This window comes from Pongo abelii, chromosome 15 (assembly GCF_028885655.2).
Source record: "Pongo abelii isolate AG06213 chromosome 15, NHGRI_mPonAbe1-v2.0_pri, whole genome shotgun sequence".
In the NCBI taxonomy this organism is placed as follows: Eukaryota; Metazoa; Chordata; class Mammalia; order Primates; family Hominidae; genus Pongo; species Pongo abelii.
Window position 1 is genome coordinate 33,205,787 of NC_072000.2, and position 18,685 is coordinate 33,224,471.

General features: G+C 37.1%; 1 protein-coding gene across 5 annotated transcripts in view; it reads right to left on the bottom strand.

The window, feature by feature from the left end:
• The window catches only part of PRKD1 (protein kinase D1), a 361,380-nt gene that overhangs the window by 47,810 nt on the left and 294,885 nt on the right, over window positions 1-18,685 (bottom strand). For 3 of the 5 annotated variants that reach the window (XM_063715550.1, XM_063715549.1, XM_063715551.1), the window contains 8 exons: window positions 17,342-17,552; window positions 17,137-17,214; window positions 11,035-11,257; window positions 9,162-9,285; window positions 7,599-7,676; window positions 5,464-5,743; window positions 3,841-3,893; window positions 1,248-1,320 (listed from right to left, as the gene is read on the bottom strand). In XM_063715550.1, the coding sequence (XP_063571620.1) occupies window positions 1,248-1,320; window positions 3,841-3,893; window positions 5,464-5,743; window positions 7,599-7,676; window positions 9,162-9,285; window positions 11,035-11,257; window positions 17,137-17,214; window positions 17,342-17,552 (1,120 nt within the window). The remainder of the gene's footprint in view (window positions 1-1,247; window positions 1,321-3,840; window positions 3,894-5,463; window positions 5,744-7,598; window positions 7,677-9,161; window positions 9,286-11,034; window positions 11,258-17,136; window positions 17,215-17,341; window positions 17,553-18,685) is intronic. The other 2 variants (XM_002824640.5, XM_009249000.4) reach the window with 1 other exon arrangement.

Consider the following 18,685-nt stretch of genomic DNA (forward strand, 5'->3'; position numbering starts at 1 on the left):
GCAAGTACTTTTTTCAAGGCCATGACTTCTTTCGTCTCTACTCCTCTGTCATTGTAGTACTTGACCTCTCTTCTGAGACTCTTCTCATCTACTTTACCCCATTTGTGTCTAATCTTAACGTTTCAGTCTTCCAGGTGGAGGCCTCCTCCTATTCCTGGTCTTCAGGGTTGGATGTTCCAAATTATGTGGCATCTGCTGGTCTCTCTACTCTCATTTGTCACCCTTGTCTCACCCCTATACGATGTGCATTATGTATATTTACCATGATCTATCTACCATAATTCTTTTTTGCATGCAACTATTATACTGTAGAGCAATAATCAAACATTTGGTCCCCTCTAGTATACCGTTATGCATTAACAAACGGTACAATGGTTAGTGGCTCACGATAGGTTTCTCATCAAAGAAATCACTGGAGCATTTTATAAGACTCAACATTACATTGTGAAATAGAGTAGAACTTAATTACTTTTTAAATTAAAAAGTACAATATCATATGGTGATAAATAAAATTGAATGGGACATTATGATTATTTCAGAACACTAAACCTCACCACAAGAAATAATTTCTTATTGATACTATTAGGGAACTGAAAGTTATGAGGTCATTTTACAGGGCAGGCAAAGCATTAATATTAAATATTTTTTAAAATATTAAAAATATTTTAAATATTTTTTAAATAATTTTACCCTTTAACTGGCTGGAATCTAAAATAGCAGAAGTTAGAATAATAAACTTACCAAAGAGCTTGACAATAAGAAAATAGGTAAAGACTTGATATTTCACCTCAAAAATTAAAAAAAAATTCAATCCTTCAGGAAACAAATATATCGTTAAAGACATTGGAAAGTTAAATTTTGTTTTGTCTAATAACATGAATGGACTTCTGATCAAGTATGCCAAAAGAAAATGGAATTAATTTGTTTACAAACCACAACTTCCTTGTTTTTTCAATATTTTGTCTGATATTCCAAACTTCTTCAGTACTGTGTGTACAGTTTGTCTATATTAAAGAAAAAATGTTTTTCAGGAATACGAAACCTTCTCTTTCAAAACACACATATACCAATTTTCCAAGTAGTAACTATCTCAAAAAAATTCTTTAAAGGCAGAACACAAAAAGATACACACACAGACATATATACACATAGGTCTTCTCTTTTATGTTTTTCCTGGAAATATTGCTTTTTAAAATATAACTAGCAAAAATTTTAAGTTCATAAAAATACTCAGTGACATAACCTACCTCCATAAACAATTCCAAACTGTCCAGAACCCAGTACTTCATCAGGAAAAATCTGATATACTGTGCTGATGTCCTAGAGGTACAAGTCCAATGAAAAAAAAACATGAAGCAGAACAAAACATTAGCCCAAAAATTAATATAATTCTATTAAATATATTATAAACTAAGTATTTTTTAAAATAAATTATAAATGCTAGATGAAATCTGAGATGACTGTAATATTCAAAGCACACTCTTTTTTTTTTTTTTTTTTTTGAGATGGAGTCTCACTCTGTTGCCCAGGCTGGAGTGCAATGGTGCAATCTTGGCTCACTACAACCTCCACCTCCCAGGTTCAAGAGATTCTCCTGCCTCAGCCTCCTGAGTAGCTGGGATTACAGGCGCGCACCACCACACCCAGCTAATTTTTGTATTTTTACTAGAGACGGGGTTTCACCATGTTGGTCAGGCTGGTCTGGAACTTCTGAACTAGTGATCCACCTGCCTTGGCCTCCCAAAGTGCTGGGATTACAGGCATGAGCCACCGCACCCGGCCTCAAAGCACACTCTTTAATTAATGTAATAATGTAATGTTACGAAAACTGTTCTGATCTTAAGTGGCAGAGGTTTTCTAACGTGCTAGCACATATGTTTCATTAGAAAGAAATATGACTACAAACCATACAATGTGATTTACTATAAGTATTGAAAAAGATATTTGCCTGTTGAGATGGCTATTTGGAATTGTCATTAAATAATCACGGTTCCCAATCACATGTCGGTGTAAATCCTGATTCCAACCACTTCTCCCTGTATGGCTAGAATGAAAAGGTTGCTCCCTTATTAGTCACCCACATGCAGATGAACCCAAAGTGACAGAAGAGGAGGCTGAATCACCACGAGTGAGCTGGAGAGGCTGCAGAAGGATGGCAACCCATATGAAATTCTCATCTGTGAAGTAACTAAACTCGTCCAATTTCATCACTTCGGGAGCTAACTAGTTCCAAAAGTCTAATTCTTTCTCTTTGAAATAATAAGTGCTGAATAAAGCATCTTTTAAATCTATGTTTTATTGTCTGTGATTTCATGCTGATGAAATCACCAGGTAATACTTTATTCCCTTATATATTCCTATTACATCCTATCAGATTTTCCAACTATCTTCTACCCTTATACTCTGACTTTATTTTTTTAAAAGTCCTTCTGCACGTTCTGCACATGTACCCCAGAAGTTAAAGTATAATAAAAAAAGAAGTCCTTTAATACCAAATCCCACCCTCTCCATATCCTATAAACCCTTATCTTTTTCCTTTGTTCTTCCCCCTAGAAAATAACAAGTTGTCTCCATCCTGTGTTTCTTCAAAGTCCCCACAGGATGAGTTCAAGGCTGTCTAGGGACAAGACAAGTAATATTAATACTATTCTATTATTCTGATTTCAAGCTACTTTATCTGTTAAGAGAAGTGTTCTTTAGGCTTTCTGATAACTCAATGGCTGATCCAAAATTTTCAGTGGACAACAGTGGCTGAATAGAGTGGAACAATTCCATAGCTATCAGGAATTTCCCAAGAGGCTTATAGAGTAACTTGTATTTCCTGAAATGTCTCACACAAGTTATAGAGTAACTTGTATTTCCTGAAATGGCTAAGCAAAGGCAATAGGAATCCGCAGAAAATAAATTTCTTTAGGAATTTATCTCATGATTGACAGCACAAGAATTTATCTAACCTTCACTATGAAGTTTACCTAGTTCTCTCTAATTCATATTTGGCTGTTTACTTTATGCCACTTTAATGTAGTTTTCAAAGATATAGTAAGGATGAATAGAGTTTCATGAAGTTAATTTTTTTAAACAAATTTTTAGAAAGTGTAAGCTGTAAACTGCATTCTTTTGGCCATAGATACAGCAGGAAAAATAGAGAAGAGGGTCTGGGTCACAGGAGGAGGTAGAAAAGGCCTTATTACTTTTTGGCTACTTGCCATAGGGATAAAATATAACAAATAAAGCAAACGTTTGACAGACTGCAAAATATTTCATAATATGTCTGATCTACAATTTTCAAAAACTGAGCTGCAAGGATGGAGTTATATGGCGCAGGTGACTAGGGTGCTAAAATGAGTACCCATAAGATTCGATTTATGCAACTTTCTTAAAGTCTCCTTGATGTGTACAAGTGACTATAATAGCATTTGCAACTCCTTGTCATATTATGGCACTTCTAGGTAGCAACTAAGGAATGAGAACAATGGCATTTTTAAGCTACTCATGCAAATCGAGAAATTTATTTTATTTTGCTTGTGTATTTATTTTACTGTGTAATATCAACCATTAAAATTCCAGTACCAAGAAGGGCAAATATGTGAGAAATCAGGCATCACATTATAATTGCCTAGCTGAGAAAAACAGATATTTGGCTCTACATTACAGAATTGATTATAGAAAAATTACTAATCTATATAATTTAATATTTTTAAAATATCACAGAAAAAATATCCAAATTCTATTTTGCTTTCCAAAATTTACTAAAAAATTGAATTAAAAAAACTATTTTATGATGCTTTTATTTTCCAGTAATCACATTAGCAAGTTTTATATTAGTAGGTACATACTTACCACATTTTCTTGAATCTGGCAATTTGATACTGAAATACTCACAGAGATATCTCCTGGAAATGCATGTAAAACAATATGCACACAAAAAGTCAGTAAGAGATGTAATAGCAAAACAAGTAAATACATGCTTACAAATCATTCTGCAAAAGTGGTTTTAAATAAATCATAGCAATTAGGTTTTTCTAAGAAAATGTCATTAGGATATTTATTTCCTTTCAAAATTACATATTCACCATACTTGTTTTTGAAAAATAATATTTCGTCAATTTAGGGTTTGGAGTCAGAAGGACGTGGATTCAAATACTGGCTTTGCTACTTCACAGCTTTGGTACAAGCTTAGACAACTTAATCTCGCTCAAGAGACACTGTTTCCTAAGTTGTAAAACAGGCAAATCGTTAAAGTCTACCTGTTGGAATTGGATTAGGCATTAAAATAGAGATCTCACGTAAAGTGCTTAGCACCAAAATAGGCATATATATTCTATTAATATGTATTTTGGTTGTAGAGATAAATTAAAAAATTATGACAGATCAACGGATAACACTATAATGTAAAAAAAACAGAGGTTAATTCATAGGTTTCATTATGAGTAACTATTATGAAATTCAAAAATAAATGACTTTTTTATAGAAATATTCCTCTAAAATTTCTTCTTTAAAATTCATCCTCAATACTGGATCTAGGTTGCATTTTAGCAAATGTATCTCATTCTACTAATGAACAGAGAGTTCCTCCTGGGATAAAATGATCAAGAATTACCAATTACCATGTACTCTGCACATCAATATCCTGCACAGAATACTAGGTGAGGTGTTTTTAGGGAAACTTATTAATTCAGATTTGCAAATAACAAGACTTGCATTCCACGTCAAGCTGAAGCTGACTAGATTTCTTCTTCTTCCTTCTTCCTTCTTTCTTCTCCCTTCCTCTTCCTCTTCTCCTTCTTCTTCTTTCTCTTCGTCTTCCTCTCCGTCTCCTTCTCCTTTCTTCTTCTCTTGCGTTCCATGTCAAGCTGAAGCTGGCTAGATTTCTCCTCCTCCTCCCGCTCCTCCTCCTCTTCTTTCTTGCCCAGGCAGGAATGCAGTGGCTTGAACTTGGCTCACTGCAACCTATGCTTCCTGAGCTCAAGCAATTCTCCTGCCTCAGCCTCCAGAGTAGCTGGAACTACAGGCACATGACACCATGCCTGGCTAATTTTTGTATTTTTTGTAGAGACAGGGTTTCCCCATGTTGCCCAGGCTGGACTAGAACTCTTGGGCTCAAGTCCTCCACCTACCTCGGCCCCCCAAAGAGATGGGTTTAGAGGTGTGAGCCACTGAGCCCGGCCAGATTACTTCTTTTACAACCAATAGCTCTAGAGGTCTGTAATTGCCTAATACATAGTGTTTACCTGAATTTGTTAAATTTTAATATAAAATAGCTATAATAAGGTAATTTAACAAACTAAACATCTTAGTATGTGCAGCAGCTTTTATTTAGAGACCCTACACTCTACAATAAACTAAGTCATCCCCAAGAAGTCTTTCTTCATTCTGTTCTTGGGAAGGGCAGGGCACATGTTTACTAAGCAAGGGGTAGGCTCATGATGAGCTTTGGGCTGGTCAGAAAACTGGCAGACTCACTGTGCAAGTTGGTTCCTGTACCCACGGAGGAGCCCTTGGGAATGACAGGCATGAGGGCATGCTGGATGGCTATCTCCCACATCCTGGCCACATCTGCACCAACGCCACTGGTGAGAACACTGTTATTTGGTGGTGGGCTGGAAGGATTGACCACATTTTCTCCCACATAATACACTACATTTGCCGTAGTGATTTCAAAACAATGAGGATTGGCCCCATTAGGAATTAAAGCTGAAGTTTTTGCTGGTTCCAGAGATAAAATTTCAGATAAAGGAATTTCCTGTGAAAGAAAAAAAAGTGCTAAATGTTGTTTATCAAAAGTATGTAAACTTTCAAAGAAAATTCATGCCAAGAACATGTGAAAAATGACATCACAAATAACCACCATTTAAATAAAATACTTTTAAACTATAAAACACAGAATATTGCTAAGCAAAATTAAAAAAAAATACTTTTACTATGGGAAACCTTATTTCCTTTTTCTAGAAAATGTGACTTTATGTGGTGAGAATAAGTATGGTTAGGAATAATGATTTTGAATCTTCACCAAAATCCAAGACTTAGAAAATAAGCGATAATTTTTGTAACAGTGAGGTTGAATCACAACACTTTTGAAATGCATTTAGGTAGACATGGCTATTTTTAAATTTTAACCTATTCTTTAAGGCACCCAATACATGTTAATGTAAAAACATAGCCAAGCGAATAGTTTAAGTGAAGACAACTAGAGACTGGTTTTAAAATGGTCTTTTTTTTCTTTTTTTTTTTTCGAGAAAGAATCTTGCTCTGTCACCCAGGCTGGAGTGCAGTGGCGTGATCTCGGCTCACTGCAACCTCCATCTCCTGGTTTCAAGCAATTCTCCTGCCTCAGCCTCCCAAGTAGCTGGAATTACAGGCGCCTGCCACTACACCTGGCTAATTTTTGTATTTGTAGTAGAGACAGGGTTTCAACATGTTGGCCAGCCTGGTCTTGAACTCCTGACCTCATGCTGCCTGCCTCGGCCTCCCAAAGTCCTGGGATTACAAGGGTGAGCCACCGCGCCTGGCCTTTTATTTATTTATTTATTTTTATTTTTGAGACAGAGACTTATTCTGTTGCTCAGGCTGGAGTGCAGTGGTGCAATCCTGGCTCACTGCAAACTCCGCCTCCTGAATTAAGGTGATTGTCCTGCCTCAGCCTCCTGAGTAGCTGAGATTACAGGTGCATCCCATCACGCCTGGCTAATTTGTGTACTTTTGTAAAGACAAGGTTTCACCATGTTGGCCAGGCTGGTCTAGAACTCCTAACCTCAAATGATCCACCTGCCTCGGCCTCCCAAAGTACTGGGATTACAGGCATGAGCCACTGCGCCTGGCCAATAGTCATCATTTTTAAGGCAATTCATACTAAAAAAAAAAAAAAAAAAAAAAAAATCACTACTGTGTCTTCCAGGAAGTATGCAGGGAATAAAAAATAATAACTTTTAAAACAAAGTTTTAATTTTAAAATTAGTGAGTTTCCATTTTCTGTGACAGCTGTGTAAAATGGCTGTGGAGAATCAAATCAACTATTCCAGAGTCTGCATTCATTTTGAAGGAGCAAGTATCTGCTGTTTTCTCTATGAATATTTTTTGGAGTTGTGTTTTACTGGGTGATATAGTATGCCACATCTGTATTACTTAATGTAGAGGGACAGAATAAAAATTGCTGCCATTTTTTTCTCTACAAGAAAGTGCTCTTTGTGAATATTGACAAGCATGGAGAAATCATACAATGTTTCTTCACTCCTAGCAGTGTGCTAGATGCAGTGGATATCAGGAGTTTGCTTTGAGCTGATCTGCTGTGACCATTAATTTTCTAGTTAAATCACATATCTCTGCTAATATATTCAATTAACCTTCGCCTCACTCCCTCTCCCATCATCCCATGGTACCAGAAACACTCTCCAGGGAAATTTAAAATTCACAGAAGAATCAAGAGGTCCCAACCTGAATCCCAAGAAATTTGTAGACTATAGAGAAGAAAAAAAAATAGTTCCTGGAGGAAGCACAAAAATAGTCATGTTTGTTGGATGTATTTCCTATTTCTTATCCTCTACATTCCCATGAAAAAGCAATAAGAGGTATGAAACTACAAAGAAAGAGCCCCCTCTTACCTTGTAGTACCTGCTTCCTGTGTCATTTTGAAAGAGGGTAATACATTTGCTATCCAATCTCCAATAGTGCCGTTTCCGCTGAAACAGAAGTTAGATCCAAGATCTTTTTTAAAAACTTTAAAAATATCCAGAATTGATAACATAAATAGATTTTCCCAATGGGGACATAAGATTTGAGGGTGGAAAGTGCATGGGCTTTGGGAAAAGCAGACTCATGCTCAATTTCACACTCTAGAGGTTGACTATTTAGCACATGTCTGATAAGTACCTGCATTTATGTTACAGGGTCGTGAGTAATAAAGAAGATGAAGTATTAGCGCTCAGTAAGAGCCTGGCATTTAGAAAGTGCATAGTAAACAGAAAACATCATTTTTAAGCTTATTTCACTGCTTGAAGGGCTAAAGTTGGATGTATAGTCTATAATAAAATAAGGTTTACCAGGAGATGCAATGTTTATTATGCATGCTCATTATTTTAGGATGTAAGAAATGCCATGCTGATGGAGCCAGGTATTCTCGCTTCCACTGGCAATGGGAAAATTCTAAATGTTAGAGTAGAAGTAAAGAATATTTTGTTGGACAGTAAGTTTGACTCCATGACATCAACTTAAAGTCAGGGGAATGCATCAAACAACCAACTCTACCTTCTCTCCAGCTCACTACAGATCTAACCACTATGATTTGATGAACAGGTCCTTCTTCACTGTAGGTATATCTTTCAGGATTTTAGGGTGTGTGTGTATTTTTATCTTATAAAAGATCCCAAAGCTCTATGATTCCGCTCTTCTCCTCCACAACCAATTTTAGGCCAGTCAAATATATTAAATATATTACACCATGTCTAAAAAGAACTAGGTGGTATTCAATTGAGCCCTATAATATCAGGTAAGTCTTCTCTCTCTAACACTGATGGTTGAAATTACAGATAAATCAATTAGGTTATAGGTGTCTGCTTATCTGTAGTGATCCTATAGGTAAGAGATGAGAAAAGCAATACAGTAACAGAAATCAGCCAATTGTCAGCTTAACTTTGAAACATGAATCAAGTTGTTCTCTCTTACATACATACACAACCTCATACATCAACTATTAAGAAAATCTGGAGACATGAACACTCAGGGTACAGGCTTCCAATGTTCCTGAATGGGTCAGTTCTTCAGGGAAAACTTAGTTAAGGACTTAGGAAGTATAAGATAGTTATCACTGTTTTATTCTCTGCCTAGAATGCAGTGTTTCTTATAAAATTCTAAATTGCAGTGGAGCATTCTGAAAGCACATACTGTGGCTTCCACAAGTGCTATAAAATGGCAGGTAGACATCTCAGGTAATCAAGGTCAATGAATTTGTTTGCCTGAAATTGCTTTCCACATTTTTTCCTAACTCCGTTGCTTCTCAACTATATCTGACACCCAGAGACTGTAATGCACCTTACCTAATCGTGTGTCATGCCTGTGCTGAGGTTTACTCTGAGTAATGCAGGAATCTCACAGTCCTCACGAGACATTAGCAACTCCTCTAATTAAAGCTAGCAAGGCAAGAAAACATTGTTCCCTGTGGATCTTACCAGCGTGTCCTTGCTGGTGTAGTGGACCATCCATCCTTCTTTCATGACTGTGCTGCTTTTCCTCTTCGTGTGTTTGACAGACTGCACTACCCTCATGAGTGGGATATTGTTGCTTGTTGATGGACTTGAGAAATCAAAATATTGTGGGAAAAAAATGTTTTCAGGTACATTTTATGTATTTTCATGCATAAAACCTTATGTCAGCTAATCCAAGTGAAACTTTACAAAATTCACATCTCATTTTTAGTAAAACGTATTGTCAGGCACCATGGTTCTGAAAGTGGGTCACTCTGAAGAGTGATAGGCATGTTATTTGTACACCTTAAAAAATCCCGGCCGGGAACAGTGGCTCACATCTGTAATCCCAGCACTTTGGGAGGCCGAGGCGGGTGGATCATGAGGTCAGGAGTTCAAGACCAACCTGGCCAAGATGGTGAAACCCCGTCTCTACTAAAAGTACAAAAAAATCATCTGGGCATGGTGGTGGGCGCCTGTAATCCCAGCTACTCGGGAGGCTGAGGCAGAGAATTGCTTGAACTCAGGAGGCAGAGGTTGCAGTGAGCCAAGATTGCACCACTGCACTCCAGCCTGGGTGACAGAGCAAGACTCCATCTGAAAAAAAAAAAAAAAAAAAAAAAAAAATTCCCACGGCTGGGTAATAAGCACTTCATCTTTTGGGTTGAACTGTATGGTGTTCAGTTTTCAGGTAAACCTGAGGTAGAGTACTTCTTAGTCTACTGAGGCCACACTATTCAGACTCACACATGAAAGCTTATTTGCTTATTTATTTCCTATTATAGGTACATTATCAATCATTTAGAGATTAGATTATTCAACATGAATTTTTAGTTTCTCTGCATAATGTCATAAAAATTGGAATCTGCTAGTCTCTGTTTCTTCCTCTCTTCATCCCTCCCTCCTTGTCCCCTTTCCCACAACATGAATATATATGTAATTCCCACCACTGCCCCCCCGCCCCATGCAAACTCTTTGGTACTAAAGAAGTGTATGTCTTCAAAAGACAGGTCATAAGACAATTATTTCCCACTATTTAAAAAATGTCCATTATGCCATTAAATGGAAAAAAACAATCATTTTATTGCTCTACTCTCATGAACAATTTGTCAATAAACATGGCCTTTGTAAAATGGACACAAAAGTTTCAATAGGCTCTATAATATAAATCAGAGACTAGGAAACATTTTCTGTAAAGGGCCAGGTAATAAATATTTTAGTTTTTGCAAAAGACCTAACTTTACCAATATAGTGCAAAAGCAGCCAGAGACAATATGAATGGACATGCTATGTTCCAATAAAACTTTACTACAAATTGGGCAGCAGTCCAGTTTGTCCTGGTGGCCACAATGTGCTGACTCCTGATATAAAAAGTGGGGATCATCCAGTAACCAAAAGCATAATTAAATAACAGATATAAAATTGCACATACTTCTGACGTAATATCAAGAACAGTGAAGTATACACAGACTATGATATTTATAACAGGGGCCAGCTAATAAAATAGATGATTTCTGCTGAGTTTGATCTTGATCTTTGTCGTTTCTACACAATGAGCTTCAAATTAATATTAACTTAGTAATAAACTTGTGGATGGCAAACATGAGCATCTCTCACATGCAGAAAAAATGGTTCAACGAATGAGGTGATGCTAGGAAAGTATGGCAACCACACTTCTCCCAGGGAACCCAGACCTCCTAACTTCAAAGGCTCTCATTTACAGCACACAGTTCATTCATAAAAAAGTAAATGTGCACTTCACACTTCTACTATAATCTATTAAAATATCAAAGAGGTTTAAAGAGAAAATACTGCCTGGGGTTGCCCTGTTTGCTGAGGTTCGGAGTGCTGCTCTCACCTGATGGTTCTGTTGGCATCCTCGTGGTCTGGGTCTGGATCTTGCATCTCGCCACTGTCGTTCTGGCACTCTGCCATTGCCATCTCTGTATCTTGGACCATTGCTTCTTCCATATCATCCATGAGCCCACTGTTCCTTTCACTATCATTGTCGTCACTCCCTTCCTCCATGACCACATCAGACTCTGCCCCAGGGCTAAGCAAATCTAGAAAATTATTTTGACCTATGAAGATAAGCCTGGAATCTTGGAGCCAGGGCTTAAGAGACAGTCAGGTGATCCTAAAACAAATCAATTGGAAGCCCCAAAAAGGTAGTTCTGTGAAGAGTTTATTTTCTTTTTTTTAACTTTTATTTTAAGTTTAGGAGTACACGCGCAGGTTTATTACATAGGTAAACTTGTGTCATGGGGGTTTGTTGTACAGATTATTTCATCACCCAGGTATTAAGCCTGGTACCCATTAGTTATTTTTTCTGATCCTCCCTCCTCCCACCCTCCAACCTCGAAGGGCCCCCGTGTGTGTTATTCCCCACTATGTGACCATGTGTTCTCATCATTTAGCTCCCACTTATAAGTGAGAACATGTGGTATTTGCTTTTCTGTTCCTGTGTTAGTTTGCTAAAGATAATGGCCTCCAGATCCTTCTGTGATTTTCAATTTCCTTTTTTATTTCAGTTTATACGCATCTGAATTTATGAGAGGTTGAACATGTAATTTTATAGGTAGATGCTCGTTTTCTGTTTTCCTAAGCCTGAAAACATGAAAAGTCATGAAAAACCTTGGAAGGAAGCCAAGGCTGGGATAGAAGTAAAATGCTAGAAGGCAAAGTGATACCAGGCCCAAGTGACTGGGAAGCTGCTCATATTTTAGAAACACAGCCCTGGTGGGAAAAAAAGTATGTAAGAGGATGACAGAAACTTTCACATGAAAAAAGATTCAAGCCACTGATTCTTACTATTGGAGTAACTTTGAAAATCATGAATTCCAATAAATTAAATTGGTCACATAGCTGCAGCTTTTAAATAAGACATTTGATATTTGAAGTAATATTGAACCTGTCATTATACAGTTGATGGTAATGGCAAAAATTAAAATTACTTACTAATGCAAAGTACTCATTTTAAAATGAAAATACACATTAATGAGCGACTCTAGCCTGCCAAGCTTGGAAAATTCACATTTTACCAGATTTTTCTGAATGTATGAGAAAATAGAATTTCAAAGTAATCAACAATATCAAAAACTGTTCTGTTTCCCCTTAGTTATAGTTATCCAGTACACACTGACATTCCCTGAGCCTGAACAAAGTCAACACCACATGCCACAGAAAGTGGGACGATCGCCAAGCTTTCAATTTTGGCAGCTAATTCATGAATCTCCAAGCCAGAAACAAGTGTGACAATGTTTTCCTGCAGAGCTCTTCCTTCTTCTTCTTTTAGGTACAGTATATATTTCTTCTAGAGAAGAAAGTTCTAGAGCAAAGATAGTCATTCTTCAGCTTCGTAGCGATAAAAATCCTCAACTGAAAGTATCTGTGATTTTTTTTTGGGGGGGGTATCATTTTTTTTCTTTTTGTTTTTTTTCTTTTTTTATTTTATTTTATTTTATTATTATTATACTTTAAGTTTTAGGGTTCATGTGCACAATGTGCAGGTTAGTTACATATGTATATATGTGCCATGCTGGTGTGCTGCACCCATTAACTTGTCATTTAGCATTAGGTATATCTCCTACAGCTATCCCTCCTCCCGCCCCCGACCCCACAACAGTCCCCAGAATGTGATGTTCCCCTTCCTGTGTCCATGTGTTCTCATTGTTCAATTCCCACCTATGAGTGAGAATATGCGGTGTTTGGTTTTTTGTTCTTGCGATAGTTTACTGAGAATGATGATTTCCAATTTCATCCATGTCCCTACAAAGGACATGAACTCATCATTTTTTTATGGCTGCATAGTATTCCATGGTGTATATGCGCCACATTTCCTTAATCCAGTCTATCATTGTTGGACATTTGGGTTGGTTCCAAGTCTTTGCTATTGTGAATAGTGCTGCAATAAACATACATGTGCATGTGTCTTTATAGCAGCATGATTTATAGTCCTTTGGGTATATACTCAGTAATGGGATGGCTGGGTCAAATGGTATTTCTAGTTCTAGATCCCTGTGGAATCACCCCACTGACTTCCACAAGGGTTGAACTAGTTTACAGTCCCACCAACAGTGTAAAAGTGTTCCTATTTCTCCACATCCTCTCCAGCACCTGTTGTTTCCTGACTTTTTAATGATTGCCATTCTAACTGGTGTGAGATGGTATCTCATTGTGGTTTTGATTTGCATTTCTCTGATGGCCAGAGATGATGAGCATTTTTTCATGTGTTTTTTGGCTGCATAAATGTCTTCTTTTGAGAAATGTCTGTTCATGTCCTTTGCCCACTTTTTGATGGGGTTGTTTGTTTTTTTCTTGTAAATTTGTTTGAGTTCATTGTAGATTCTGGATATCAGCCCTTTGTCAGAGGAGTAGGTTGCGAAAATTTTCTCCCATTTTGTAGGTTGCCTGTTCACTCTGATGGTAGTTTCTTTTGCTGTGCAGAAGCTCTTGAGTTTAATTAGATCCCATTTGTCAATTTTGGCTTTTGTTGCCATTGCTTTTGGTGTTTTAGACATGAAGTCCTTGCCCATGCCTATGTCCTGAATGGTAATGCCTAGGTTTTCTTCTAGGGTTTTTATGGTTTTAGGTCTAACGTTTAAGTCTGTAATCCATCTTGAATGAATTTTTGTATAAGGTATAAGGAAGGGATCCAGTTTCAGCTTTCTACATATGGCTAGCCAGTTTTCCCAACACCATTTATTAAATAGGGAATCCTTTCCCCATTTCTTGTTTTTCTCAGGTTTGTCAAAGATCAGATAGTTGTAGATATGTGGTGTTATTTCTGAGGGCTCTGTTCTGTTCCATTGATCTATATCTCTGTTTTGGTACCAGTACCATGCTGTTTTGGTTACTGTAGCCTTGTAGTATAGTTTGAAGTCAGGTAGCGTGATGCCTTCAGCTTTGTTCTTTTGGCTTAGGGTTGACTTGGCAATGCGGGCTCTTTTTTGGTTCCATATGAACTTTAAAGTAGTTTTTCCAATTCTGTGAAGAAAGTCATTGGTAGCTTGATGGGGATGGCATTGAATCTATAAATTACCTTGGGCAGTATGGCCATTTTCATGATATTGATTCTTCCTACCCATGAGCATGGAATGTTCTTCCATTTGTTTGTATCCTCTTTTATTTCATTGAGCAGTGGTTTGTAGTTCTCCTTGAAGAGGTCCTTCCCATCCCTTGTAAGTTGGATTCCTAGGTATTTTATTCTCTTTGAAGCAACTGTGAATGGGAGTTCACTCATGATATGGCTCTCTGTTTGTCTGTTATTGGTGTATAAGAATGCTTGTGATTTTTGTACATTGATTTTGTATCCTGAGACTGCTGAAGTTGCTTATCAGCTTAAGGAGATTTTGAGCTGAGACAATGGGGTTTTCTAGATGTACAATCATGTCATCTGCAAACAGGGACAATTTGACTTCCTCTTTTCCTAATTGAATACACTTTATTTCCTTCTCCTGCCTAATTGCCCTGGCTAGAACTTCCAACACTATGTTGAATAGGAGTGGTGAGAGAGGGCATCCCTGTCTTGTGCCAGTTTTCAAAGGGACTGCTTCCAGTTTCTGCCCATTCAGTATGATATTGGCTGTGGGTTTGTCATAGATAGCTCTTATTATTTTGAGATACGTCCCATCAATACCTAATTTATTGAGAGTTTTTAGCATGAAGGGTTGTTGAATTTTGTCAAAGGCCTTTTCTGCATCTATTGAGATAATCATGTGGTTTTTGTCTTTGGTTCTGTTTATATGCTGGATTACATGGAAAACAAAAAAAGGCTGGGGCTGCAATCCTAGTCTCTGATAAAACAGACTTTAAACCAACAAAGATCAAAAGAGACAAAGAAGGCCATTATATAATGGTAAAGGGATCAATTCAACAAGAAGAGCTAACTATCCTAAATATATATGCACCCAATACAGGACCACCCAGAGTCATAAAGCAAGTCGTGAGTGACCTACAAAGAGACTTAGACTCCCACACAATAATAATGGGAGACTTTAACACCCCACTGTCAACATTAGACAGATCAACGAGACAGAAAGTTAACAAGGATACCCAGGAATTGAACTCAGCTCTGCACCAAGTGGACCTAATAGACATCTACAGAACTCTCCACCCCAAATCAACAGAATATACATTTTTTTCAGCACCACACCACACCTTTTCCAAAACTGACCACATAGTTGGAAGTAAAGCTCTCCTCAGCAAATGTAAAAGATCAGAAATTATAACAAACTGTCTCTCAGACCACAGTGCAATCAAACTAGAACTCAGGATTAAGAAACTCACTCAAAACCGCTCAACTACATGGAAACTGAACAACCTGCTCCTGAATGACTACTGGGTGCATAACGAAATGAAGGCAGAAATAAAGATGTTCTTTGAAACCAACGAGAACAAAGACACAACATACCAGAATCTCTGGGACACATTCAAAGCAGTGTGTAGAGGGAAATTTATAGCACTAAATGCTCATAAGAGAAAGCAGGAAAGATCCAAAATTGACACCCTAACATTCCAGTTAAAAGAACTAGAAAAGCAAGAGCAAGCACATTCAAAAGCTAGCAGAAGGCAAGAAATAACTAAAATCAGAGCAGAATTGAAGGAAATAGAGACACAAAAAACCCTTCAAAAAAATTAATGAATCCAGGAGCTGGTTTTTTGAAAGGATCAACGAAATTGATAGACTGCTAGCAAGACTAATAAAGAAGAAAAGAGAGAAGAATCAAATAGACGCAATAAAAAATGATAAAGGGGATATCATCACCGATCCCACAGAAATACAAACTAGCATCAGAGAATCCTACAAACACCTCTACGCAAATAAACTAGAAAATCTAGAAGAAATGGATAAATTCCTCGACACATACACCCTGCCAAGACTAAACCAGGAAGAAGTTGAATCTCTGAATAGACCAACAACAGGCTCTGAAATTGTGGCAATAATCAATAGCTTACCAACCAAAAAGAGTCCAGGACCAGATGGATTCACAGCCGAATTCTACCAGAGGTACAAGGAGGAACTAGTACCATTCCCTCTGAAACTATTCCAATCAATAGAAAAAGAGGGAATCCTCCCTAACTCATTTTGTGAGGCCAGCATCATCCTGATACCAAAGCTGGGCAGAGACACAACCAAAAATGAGAATTTTAGACCAATATCCTTGATGAACACTGATGCAAAAATCCTCAATAAAATACTGGCAAACCAAATCCAGCAGCACATCAAAAAGCTTATCCACCATGATCAAGTGGGCTTCATCCCTGGGATGCAAGGCTGGTTCAGTATCTGTGATCTTTTATAGCCATTTTTCTTTCCAGAGGAATTGGAAAACTGGTATCAGGCTAAAGGTATAAAGACCACTATCTGCAGAAAAAGCTAACCTGGGATTCTAAGTCAAATATTTTGGTAGTGATCCATTAGAATGCTATCCAAGAAGAAAATGTAAGCTCTTTGCTTAAGATATGGCATTTTTCTTAGCAGTCCTTCAAAGTTAACTTATACAGTTAGAGTTTTCTTGAAGGAATATTGCCAAATACAGAAAATGTATCTATTTTTTTGGCTGACAAAGTTCCTTTTATTATTAAAGATGATTGAAATGAGAAGGACAGAGGAAAAGAGACTGAGAGCTATAACTTGTAGGCAGCCCAACAACATCCACATTTCTGGGGAAACTAGGATAAGAATATAAGATAATAAAACTGGGAAATAAATTATGGCTACCCAAGTTTTCAATACTAGCTGCTGACCATGTAAAGATCATGAAACGGTCTTTGACTGTTATAAAACTCCATGGATGCTTTTCTATTGTAAAGTAGAACAAACACTGGCCATAATTTACTTTGGACTGTGTCTGAAATATCTGAACCAAAACCAAAACCAAAAGCCCTGACTAAAATCATATCACCACGCTCTCTAATAGGGAAGAAGCACAGACATGACAGCTGAACTTTTACCTACCTCCATTAATGGTCACTTCGCCAAGGCAGTTGTTTGGTACTTTTGGTGCACAACGTTTATGGCAGTTGAATCTGCAATCTAATCCCAATGATTTTCAAACAAAACAGAATGAGAATTTGTCAGAAAGAGAAGTGGTAACCAGAAAATACTTATGTCAGATGAATGAGGGTGATCAAAGTCCGACAGGTGACAAAATCATCCTTACCTTTGCACTGCAAGCCCTGCCTGAAAAGCCCCTTCAGAAGCTTCTTGCAGTACTGGCACACTGTGGGCCGGGTGTAGGAGTGGATGACAAATGTGTGCGGCACTTTAACTTTAGACATCAAAATCTTGTCAAGTTGAATTGGTCGTCCAATGTATGATTGAGAATTTGACCTCTTCTCTCGACCAATAAATGACTCTGATGGTGATTTTTGCTACATTTTGGAAAACAATAAAGGAAGCAAGATGTAAGAGGCTATTTGATTTATATATTTATATATTTGAAGATATCGGTTTACTCTTGTATTTAGTACTTCGATGCTTAATAATATGAAATAATACTGTATTTCTGTTAATTAATATAATTTACTTGCTTTCCCCATTTCTATTTGAGTTACCTTGCTTGTATAATCTTAAAAAAAGAGAATTGGAGATCAGAATGTTTAAACATGATTTCTAGGTCTTTCAAATATGTTTTTGCTTTAAAAAAAGTGGTTTAAATAGAGAAATATAAAGTTGGAGTCAAATAGTGCAAATATTATATCATTGACATTTTCTACGGGATTACATTCACATGGTTAGAAAATACAAGCATTTACGAAAGACAGAAAATGAAAAGTAAATGCCTCCAGTTTGCCCTCCATGGTACTTCATCGAAAAAATGCTGTAATCCCAGCACTTTGGGAGGCCAAGGCGGGTGGATCATTTGGGGTCAGGAGTTCAAGACCAGCCTGGCTAACATGGTGAAACCGGTCTCTACTAAAAATACAAAAATTAGCTGGTTGTGGTGGTGCTCGCCTGTAATCCCAGCTACTCGGTGGGCTGAGGCAGGAGAATTGCTTGAACCTGGGAGACAGAGGTTGTGGTGAGCCAAGATCGTGCCACTGCACTATCGCCTGGGCAACAAGAGTGAAACTCCATCTCAAAAAAAAAAAAAAAAAAAGAAAAGAAAAAGAAAGAAATAAAAAAATGCCTTACAGTTCCTTTGGATTACCTAAAGAAAAAAATAAATATGATTTTAAATTTTTCCTCAGCCATACAATAAAAGATTTGTATTACTGGAAACAGAACGAATATACTATAAGAGGAATATAAAAGTGGATGTTTTGGATATAATTATATCTCTGTGTACTCTTGTCCACCATTTTGGAATTATTTAACCATCCCAGTATATAGATTTTTAAAAATTAAATTAACTAAAATTAACCGTGTTTTCTATGTTTTTGGATAATTTCACAGTACCTTTTATATCCTGGGATATACTTGAGAATCGTCAGAATAAATGTATTTTAGAATCATCAGAATAAGATAAACTGAATTACTTTTGAACCGTTGTTATAATTATGTA